The sequence below is a fragment of the Ictalurus punctatus genome, chromosome 16 (assembly GCF_001660625.3).
Source record: "Ictalurus punctatus breed USDA103 chromosome 16, Coco_2.0, whole genome shotgun sequence".
NCBI classification, from domain to species: Eukaryota; Metazoa; Chordata; class Actinopteri; order Siluriformes; family Ictaluridae; genus Ictalurus; species Ictalurus punctatus.
The window spans coordinates 4,882,501-4,892,500 of record NC_030431.2 but is presented as its reverse complement, the minus strand read 5'-3'; the positions used below and the strand labels follow the sequence as shown (position 1 = coordinate 4,892,500).

Here is a 10,000-nt window from a genome sequence, read left to right as displayed (position 1 = left end):
CGGTTACCATCCTCACGGCATCTTCTGCTTCGGAGCGTTCTGTAATTTCTCCACGGAGGCCACCGGATTCTCCAAGAAATTCCCCGGGATCAAGCCGTCCCTCGCCACGCTGGCCGGAAACTTCCGCTTACCCCTGCTGAGGGATTATTTAATGTCTGGAGGTGAGGAGGCACGCCCTTATTTCCCAGTGGCCTAGCAACAGCAGTCTCACAACTTTAACCGCTAGAAATGGCATTGCGTGACCGCGTTTATCTTTCTGTGTAGAGAGTTTTATTTTGAATAAGATGCTGGCATGAGATTTCTTTCTGCGTCGTGTAAAAGTGAGCTTTCTCGTTGTTGTTTACAGCAGCACAGAAATATAAAGATAATACCAACTGTAGGGACTTTAATCTATTCACTCTATTAATCTGTAGACTGACTTCAGACGAGGAGTTTCACTATAATCACATCAACAGGTTTTAGATAACACACCCTTACAAACACAGTGTGTGTGTGTGTGTGTGTTTCTGTGATCAGGTATTTGTCCGGTGAATCGGAACTCCATCGATTACCTCCTGTCCTGTAACGGGACGGGGAACGCAGTGGTCATCGTGGTGGGCGGAGCTGCTGAGTCTCTCAACTGCACCCCGGGAATTAACTCCGTCACCCTGAGAAACCGCAAAGGCTTCATCAAACTCGCACTGCAGAAAGGGTAAAACACACACACACACACACACACACACACACACACACACACACACACACTGCCAAATACACACCAGTTAAACCATCCTAGATTGAAAAATACACCGAATACACAGACATGTCCGGAGGAAGCGTTTAAAGAGCAGGGCGAGAAAATCAAACACCAATAAGCATTAAGAAATAAATAAACAATAACAAATCTGCACATTTTAGAAAATATGGTTAAAAATAGACAGTGTAGGTGATTATGGTAAAAAAAAAAGTATAAATTAGCATACTATTATTATTATTATCATTATTCTTATTGTTATTGTTATTATCACCATTATTATTATTATTATTATTATTATTATTATTGGTATTATTATCATCATCATCATCATTATTATTATTATTATTATTATTATTGGTATTATTATTATTATTATTATTATTATTATTATTGGTATTATTATTATCATTATTATTATTATTAATATTATTATTATTAGTAGTAGTAGTAGTATTATTGGTATTATTATCATCATCATCATCATTATTATTATTATTATTATTATTGGTATTATTATTATCATTATTATTATTATTATTATTATTGTTATTATCACCATTATTATTATTATTATTATTATTATTATTATTATTATTATCATCATCAATTCTTCTATTTCAAAATTTTTGTTCTTTAGACTGAGGCATTTACTTAAATTTAAAAGAAAAATCAAAAGTAAAAAACAAACAAAAAACACAAAAAATAAAAATAAAGAATCTAAATCAACATTTTATTCTGTTTTTCTTTTTTAAAAAGTCCTATTTTTATTATTATTTGTTGTTGTTTTTTTACAGTGTAAAATTATTCCATTTTCCTTTTCCCCTCTTTTTCTTTTCATTTCTGCATCGGTCCTTTTTTCCCTTATGCGCTTAAAGCATTCTTATTCTTATTCCTTTCCCACGTATATCTGTTCTTTTTACTTCCTGATACAGTAAATAACATCTGTTTCTTATTTCAGATTGTTGAGAATGTTTAAAAGGATAAATAAAGAGCTATTTAGTGCGCTCTTTTGTTCAGCAGGGTGCCATAAGAGCAGAATTGAACAGAGAAGTAAAAACAGAATATAGAATAAACAGTCAACTCTTCACGCAGTGAGCAGAGACGCTTAGGGCTGCTTTAATGTTGCCACGGCAACTGTAAATCTCTTTCCGAATGAAATAAAGGTCTGAACAGAGCTTTGTGAATAATCTTAATGGTGCAACTCCAAAGAAGATTAGAAATAAAATCCGAGAACAATCTCGCGCTTTCAGACGGAATTAATCCCGAATCTGAAAATAAAAATAGCAAATAAAATGTCCTGCATGTCCCTTTAACCCAAATGCAGGCCACTCCGTCAGCTGGGAAACATTTGGAGTTTTTGCGCTGGAGCTACGACGCTAATGTAGCTAACAGATAGTAGAAACGTGTAGCCTCCAGTTTAGCATCGTGTTAACGACATAAGGCCTAGAATGAATATATTTTAGGAATGCTGTTGGTGAGGTGATGCTAACTGCATTTGTGTGTGTGTGTGTGTGTGTGTGTGTGTGTGTGTGTTTCAGAGCGGACCTGGTGCCCGTGTACTCGTTCGGGGAGAACGAGTCGTATAAGCAGGTGATATTTGATGAGGGTTCGAGGTGGCGCTGGGTTCAGAGGAAGCTGCAGAAGCTGCTGGGTTTCGCTCCCTGCATCTTCCACGGCTGTGGATTTTTCTTCACCGAGTCGTGGGGCATCGTCCCGTACGGAAAACCCATCAACACCGTCGGTAAGACAACACACACCCATAACTGCGTTCATATATAAATCATATATAATCATTCATGTCCTCTATTATTATTATTATTATTATTATTATTATTATTATTATAATTGCATGTAAGTTCATTGTGTTTACGTTGTTCATTTGTATCCAGTTGAATTTATTTTATTTCACTGTACAGAAAAATGCATCAGAATAAACACACACACACACACACACACACACACACACACACACACACACACACACTCCAGGTTAACGTCCTGATCGAAGGCTATATTAGGACGCTGGTCCAAGGCCGGCTTTGTAAACAGAACTCTTCCTAATAACTCACAGTTAATAACATTAATGTTTAACGTGGATTCCCTCAGACAGAGAGACACCGGGTCGTTAGGATCTTACCCACAATGCTTTTCAGTTTGCGTTTTAAAAAAAATCAGTGAAAGAACTTGTTTATAGTTCATAATTTATTTAAACAGTCTATAGCGTTTATGCCAAAGTCCATGAGTTTTCAGGAAAAGTTCTGTTTATAACCTCACCTGAGACCGGCGTCCCGAAGTCACCTGAGCTCAGAGACGGTCGTTCACCTCCACAGCAGGATGTTTGCTGACCGTTTTATAACGTCTCTCCTTTAGTTGGAGAACCAATCACAGTGCCCAAGCTCGAGGAGCCAACTCCGGACGTGGTGGAAATGTACCACACCATGTACATCAAATCTCTCACCACTCTGTTCGATAAATACAAGACACGCTTCGGCCTGAAAGAGTCCGACGTCCTCCTCATCGACTGAAGAAGAAGAAGAAGAAAAAGAAGAAGGTATTTTTCCTTTTAAAAACAAAAACACCCAAACCCCCAGTGTTTAATATTTTCCCATCACATAAACACACACCACACCACCGAAACCTGAAGCCATATAAACGAGGATCACAGCTGTGTTCCAATTCTGTCTTATTCCCTTCTGCTTTGTCACTTCCTCTTGTCCCAAAACCCTCAAACCCTCAAGAACAAGGATATTTTCATGAACCTTTTTTTTTTTTTTGGAAGTTAGAATAATAAACTACAGCCTCCTCTCCCCTCCTGCTGTGCCAGTATCCCACAACCTTGATTTACATATTGAAACCTGATTGGCTCTTATATTAGATGATGTAATAAGTCTCGCTTGCCTTCAGATTTTTGTGTCAAGAGGTTTGTTGGCAGAAACAGTGCAAAACAGTTAACATGTTCAAACTGAGCATCTGCACACACAAATTTAGGGCCTTTCTTATACCTTAATCAGCTCCAGTGGTTATATAAGTGTTATCTGAGCGTTAGATGAGCGTTATATGACCGTTAGATGAGCGTTAGATGAGCGTTATATGAGCGTTAGATGACCGTTATATGAGCATTAGATGAGCTTTATCTGAGCGTTATCTGAGCATTAGATGAGCATTATCTGAGCGTTAGATAAGTGTTATATGAGCGTTAGATGACTATTATATGAGCATTATCTGAGCATTAGATGAGCCTTAGATGAGCTTTATCTGAGCGTTATCTGAGCGCTATCTAAGCATTAGATGAGCATTATCTGAGCATTAGATGAGCTTTAGATGAGCGTTATCTGAGCGTTGTTTGAGCGCTATCTGAGTGTTAGATGAGGGTTATCTGAGCATTATCTGAGCATTAGATAAGCGATATCTGAGCGTTAGATGAGAGTTATCTGAGCGTTAGATGACCGTTATATGAGTGTTATCTGAGCATTAGATGAGCGTTATCTGAGCATTATCTGAGCGTTAGATAAGCGATATCTGAGCGTTATATGAGAGTTATCTGAGCGTTAGATGACCGTTATATGAGTGTTATCTGAGCATTAGATGAGCGTTATCTGAGCATTATCTGAGGGTTAGATAAGCGATATCTGAGCGTTATATGAGAGTTATCTGAGCGTTAGATGAGCATTTATCTGAGCATTAGATGAGCGCGATCTGAGCGTTAGTTGAGCGTTATATGAGCGTTAGATTAGCATTATCTGAGCGTTAGATGAGCGTCATATGAGTGTTAGATGAGTGATTGAGTCACTGTAGACCTGAGAGTGCCTATGTAGTGCACTCATATAAGAAGTAGTGAACTAAATCCAAAATATAATATACACTACACAGTGTGCAGAAGTGAAATATTCATGCAGCCTGGTTGGGTGCTCTTTGATTAGGGGTAGTGTACAAGTTGAAAACATTATTGTAACACAGCGATAATCATATGAAGATATGATACGATAATCAAACTGAAGATCAGATGTAAAATGTTTTTGGGGTGAATTTTTTGTCTCTCTGATTGTAAAACCAGGTTTATTTGATCCCTTAAGTTATTAGTGTTATTATTATTATTTTTTTTCAATGGTCTTTATGTTTTTGTTTCATTTTCCTTTTGCACAAGCAATGCAATATAAGAGACAGACACAGCTGTAGCCAGAGACACAGACTGGATTGTGTTTGAGCAGGAAACAGGAAGTGATTTTGGTTATAATCAGTGCACACATAGAAATGTGAAATAAACAGAAAGCTGAGATTTTCTTGTGAAGGGGAAACACAGGGTAATGTGAAGATTATCACCGGCTGATCGTATCTGTGTAACGTCTGAATGAACATGTTCACGTGTAATTGTGTAATTGTTGAATAGAGGGTTTATTGTATTATAACGTGCCGCTAAAGTGTTAATAAAATATGCATCTCATACACACACACACACACACACACACACACACACACACACACACACACACACACACACACACAGGCTGTGCAGGAAAGTAAAAGAAAGTATACAAGGATGCCTTTTGCTTATTAATTGTAATGAGATCTTCACTATCTCTAATAATGATTATATTTTATGCTTAAATGTTATAAATATGTAAAGTGTAAAGTTGAGCAATTGTTTCTGTGAATCAGTTGATTCTCCCGGTTTGTCTGTGTCACTCACACTGAGCTGATTCTTACAATCAAAATTTTGTATGTTTTTGGAATAAAAATAAAACATGTAAAACTGTTTCATGCCTTTAGTTCTGTATCAAAACCCCATAACTGTATATTTATAGTAAACACACACACTGGTTTCCTTTATTTTGTCTTTTCAGATCAAATGATTTTTTTTTCCAATGATAAATTCACTTTGTTACTAAAAACCGAGTCTCTTTTACATAGACTATAATAATGACTTTAACAATGATCTGTGGGCTGGGGAGAATCCAGGTTTAGTCCATAGATGAGATGAAGTTAAACTAATGTGGTGAGTTGGAGACATTAGAAGGAACCCTGAGAGGAACCGAGACTCCAAAAGGGGAACCGGACCCTCTCTGTTCAGCACCTGTACTGTATTTACAATGAGACGAGGAACACTCTGCAGTGAGATTAACACAAAGACTCGACTGGGAACGAGAGAAGAAAAATTAAAAATGATCATTCATATCCGCGTATCATTCCGGTGCAAATTCTACTACAAGCTTAGACTGCGTACAGTTTTATTCAGTGCTTTTATTTGTTTGTTTCTTTGTTTGTTTATTTATGTGTCTTTCTTCTGTGGTGTTTTTCTTGTTATAGCTGAAGTGTGAACTTTGGTTTGCAGGTCACAGTTAGTATTGAAAAATCCTAAACACACACAAAACACAAAATACACAAAACTAGCGATAAATGTATTTCTATAAATTTAATTGAGATTAAAAACATTTTAATCAACTTAACGCTGATTAAAACACTAATATCATTTATACAGCTGTATTAAAAACGACAACAATTTTATTTATAAATTTCTTTAAATACATAGTAGTGTGCTGTTATTTAAAACAAGCATGCAAAATATGTTTTTGTTTGTTTTTGCAAAATAAACCACTCTGACTCTGCTTTTTTGGCAATCATTCATTTAATCAGTCCTTTATTTCTTTATTATTATTTATTAATTATTATTCTGCAGTTTCCAGTTCATACTAATCACTTTCTTGTGTCACATTCAGGATGAATCCCAAATATTTCCTTTTATATTATACTATTCAATTTCATTCCTTGTTATTATTCACTTGCTGTTTATTTCATGATAACGTGATAACTAATCACTTCCTCGTGCTACGCTAGAATTTAGGCTGAATGCCAAATTCTTCTTTTCACCCTACATAAGTTCACTATATAGACAACAACGCTATAATGGGTTGTGTACCCTACGTAGTGCACTAGGGATGTGTTGCGGATTTGGCCACAGAGTAAACCGAGGATAATTTCCCCCGCCCCTTTTCATTGATTGACACGCGTTCTAACCTATCGCGTTTCAGACTCGCGCTTCCGCCTTAGCGCGGGTTTTACGTTTGATTGACAGCCCGTCTGAACCAATCAGCGTCGTAGGAAGGAATTTGCCCCAATCAAGGTCGGACAATGGCTCCGTCAGGGAGACTTTAGTTTTGTTTATGCTGCGGTGTTCATACTGCACAGCCGCTGGGGCTCAGATTAACTGCGGTTTGTTTGTTTTTTTCCCTCCTCGTTAAAGTTGTGGGTGTGAATGGAGGTTTGTCCGCGGGGATGAGCGATCTGAGATGAAAAGATAAATGACGGATAATGATGAACTCGGTTTGGGATCTTGCTCTCGGATCCACTCCTGTCAGTAATCCCGGAGCTGCAGCTTCCCGATCCGTGCATGTTGAGCTCACATCCCAGCAGGTAACGTTCACATGACCGGGCGGGACGACGACAATAATAAAACACGAAAAAACAACAACAAAAAAACAACACCACCGAAACCTGCCTAGCTATGTATTTTATTTTTTACCTTCAGCATGCAGCGGTTTAGTTTAGAAATCAGTTTTTCCCTTAGTCACATGTCTGTGTGTGTTCACATCATCACAACCGGGCCTCGACTTGCTAGCTAACTGTATTAGCATCCTTTACTTATTAAGCACTAATGTTAAACATTCAGCTTGGGTTTAATGCAGATTTTCTCCTGACACCCGATAACGATAAACCAAACGACTCTTCAAAATGTCTTGGTATTTTAATCCCGCGTGAATAATTAATAAATGACTGCTGATGGAAGTTGCTTCCTCAGTGGGTTTAACCCAGGACGGAAAGCGAAAGATGAGAAGTTTAGCGAAAGTGCCGTTAGCTTACGGTTACGCTTGCTAACTCATTATGACGCCTTTCAGTTTTCCTTTTGTTTAATTGTGAGCAGTTTGGAGTGGATCATGGAGACGCTTTACACCATAGAGTCACTGTTTCAGGCTCTGACAGGCAACAACACAGAGCCATCTCTGTCTATGCCCTGTGTTTAGCAGAGCCGCTCGGGCTTTATATACTACCGCACTCCACTACGGCTGATTTGATTGGCCCTTTAGAGCGCGAGCACTCGGTACAGTTTGGAATTTTACCTCAGAGCGGTGGCTAGCTCGTTAGCCATTAGCTGGCGAATATAAACAAGCTGCGAAAGGAATGTGAAGGTTGCACGACTTTTGTAGATTCCACGGTGTAGAGAAAGTCTCACACAAGCAGCTCAGATTGATGATAAAATCGAAATTGATTGAAATCAGGTGCAATTCCAGTACAAACACGTGACTGCAATTGTGTCATCTTAACGGTTTATCAAAGGGCGGGAGCTAACTAACTAACTAGCTAGTTAGCTAACTAACCCACCTCAGAGTAGAATTTTACACTAATCAGGAAACGACTCATTTTTCGCTAGCTAACTGAAGCTAATAATTGTTAGCATGTTTATCAGAGTAGCTTTTCAATCAGTAAAGCTGTTCATTAAGCTAACTCCGCAGTTATTATTCATGGTAGCAGCTAGCTTAACTGGACATTCTGAATATATATATATATATATATATATATATATATATATATATATATATATATATATATATATATATATGAGAGAGTGTCAGTTTTGTTTTTGCTTTGGTTAAATCCCGAATTGCACATATAGTGCACGGTATAAGGGTTCATCGCCCTAGTGCACTTACTTGGAACATTGGCTGTGTTTATGCCGATAGTTGTCTTAAAATTTAAAAACTGTTCTGCAAAATTATTATTTTTCTTCACACTTCACTGCTGTTGAGTTCCACCGATAATAAATGACAAAAAAATGTCAACGTGTACAAGTTTCTGGAAGGAGTCTCCAGTGTCAGAGCTTTGTAACAGTCAGAGGTAAACCTGAGGGAACGAATGTTTATAGCTGCTGTATGATAAATATGATGTGTTCTTTAATAGAGGAAGCATTGGATTATAATTGTTGGTAAATTGCTGTGGTATGAGAGGAAAAAAACACTTGGATGTTCTATTATTGTTAAATAGTTAGCTTCGCGGTGGTGACCCGTTACGTTTGCCGTAGGAGTAATAACGGTTATTGGAGCGTTCACGTGAACTGTGAAGTATTTCTTTCTGAAAGGAGGTTGTGAAGTTCTTGATTAAATAAAAGTTTAATAATGTAGTGTTGAATGAAATTTTAATACAATGAAGAAAAGTTTCTGATTGTAGAAAGCGCTAAATCCTCATTCTGTTATGTCGGATGTGAGAGGAATCGGAACAGGCGTCACTTTTTCCGCAGTGAGTGTGAGCACGCCCCTGTAAACCATCACATCATCAAAATGTATACAGCCATATTGAATGAGCAGTTATGACCCTTTTCGCTTTCCGTTTTCCTTATATGGTCATTGTTTCCTGTTCTTTAGCTGCGTCTCAAATCACACACTATAAATGAACAATTGACACTTTAGACAGTTAATTGAACAGATTTTTTAAAAAATTTTTTTATTTTTTTATAAACGTTTTGAGTTTTTCCATGTTATAAAATTAGAACCCTCCGTCTGTGTTCCCCTGAGTACCCTGTTATTCTCTGTAGAACCCAAAGCAGAGTGAAAGTGTTCTGAACCTTTTAGGAGGCTAAGACTGACTAGTCCAATTGTTGTGCTGCACAAAGTATTGGCACCCTCGCCCATTAGTGGTGGGTTTTTGGTCTGTTTATATGTATTTTGAAGTGATGAATGTGGTAGAGGGGTGCCAATACTTTGTAAACCGCCCACTGATTGAAGGCAGACTGAACAATAGGAGCGCTTGTGTGAGTGGGGTTTAATCCTATACCCGTCCCCGTGACTCGGATTTGGGCTGAGGGAGAGCAGGTCAAGTGAGAACTCAGTGACGGAAACTCTCTCTCTCTCTCTCTAACACTCGTGGTCTATCGTCATTTCCTGTCACAAATCTGTAAAATGTTCTCTGAGGAGCCATTGTTCTCCACATATCCTTCCCATCCCTCTGCAGACCGGCTCACATTAATGTCCTGCGTCTCTCTAACGTCCAACAGTGAGATCATGGATGTGTTCACGGTTTTATAGTGACACGTGCTTACACACACACACACACACACACACACACAGAGGAGGCTTGTTTTCATGCATCGGTTGTGCACCAGCCTCGTCTCAATAACGGAGCCCTCACTATATGCCAGCAGTCGTGTAAAGTGTGTACAAGTCTTAAAGACGGCTAAATAGTTCATCATTACGTTCAGTGTTCGTGTTTGAACACACT

The 10,000-nt window shown here is 38.1% G+C and overlaps 2 protein-coding genes across 5 annotated transcripts in view; both read left to right on the top strand.

Moving 5' to 3' along the window:
• Window positions 1-5,490, top strand: part of dgat2 (diacylglycerol O-acyltransferase 2) — a 12,264-nt gene extending 6,774 nt beyond the window's left edge. Inside the window, exons 6-9 of one of the 2 annotated variants that reach the window (XM_053686562.1) lie at window positions 1-161; window positions 517-691; window positions 2,275-2,477; window positions 3,107-5,490. The exon at window positions 1-161 is cut by the window's left edge and continues 44 nt beyond it. In XM_053686562.1, coding sequence (XP_053542537.1) covers window positions 1-161; window positions 517-691; window positions 2,275-2,477; window positions 3,107-3,261 — 694 coding nt within the window. In that variant the 3' untranslated portion in view covers window positions 3,262-5,490. 2 annotated transcript variants of the gene reach the window in all.
• A 1,354-nt stretch (window positions 5,491-6,844) lies between these two features.
• Window positions 6,845-10,000, top strand: part of uvrag (UV radiation resistance associated gene) — a 60,505-nt gene continuing 57,349 nt past the window's right edge. For 2 of the 3 annotated variants that reach the window (XM_053686611.1, XM_053686610.1), the window contains exon 1: window positions 6,847-7,144. In XM_053686611.1, the coding sequence (XP_053542586.1) occupies window positions 7,043-7,144 (102 nt within the window). In that variant the 5' untranslated portion in view covers window positions 6,847-7,042. Of the gene's footprint in view, window positions 7,145-10,000 lie in introns of all 3 variants that reach the window. The other variant, XM_053686614.1, reaches the window with a different exon arrangement.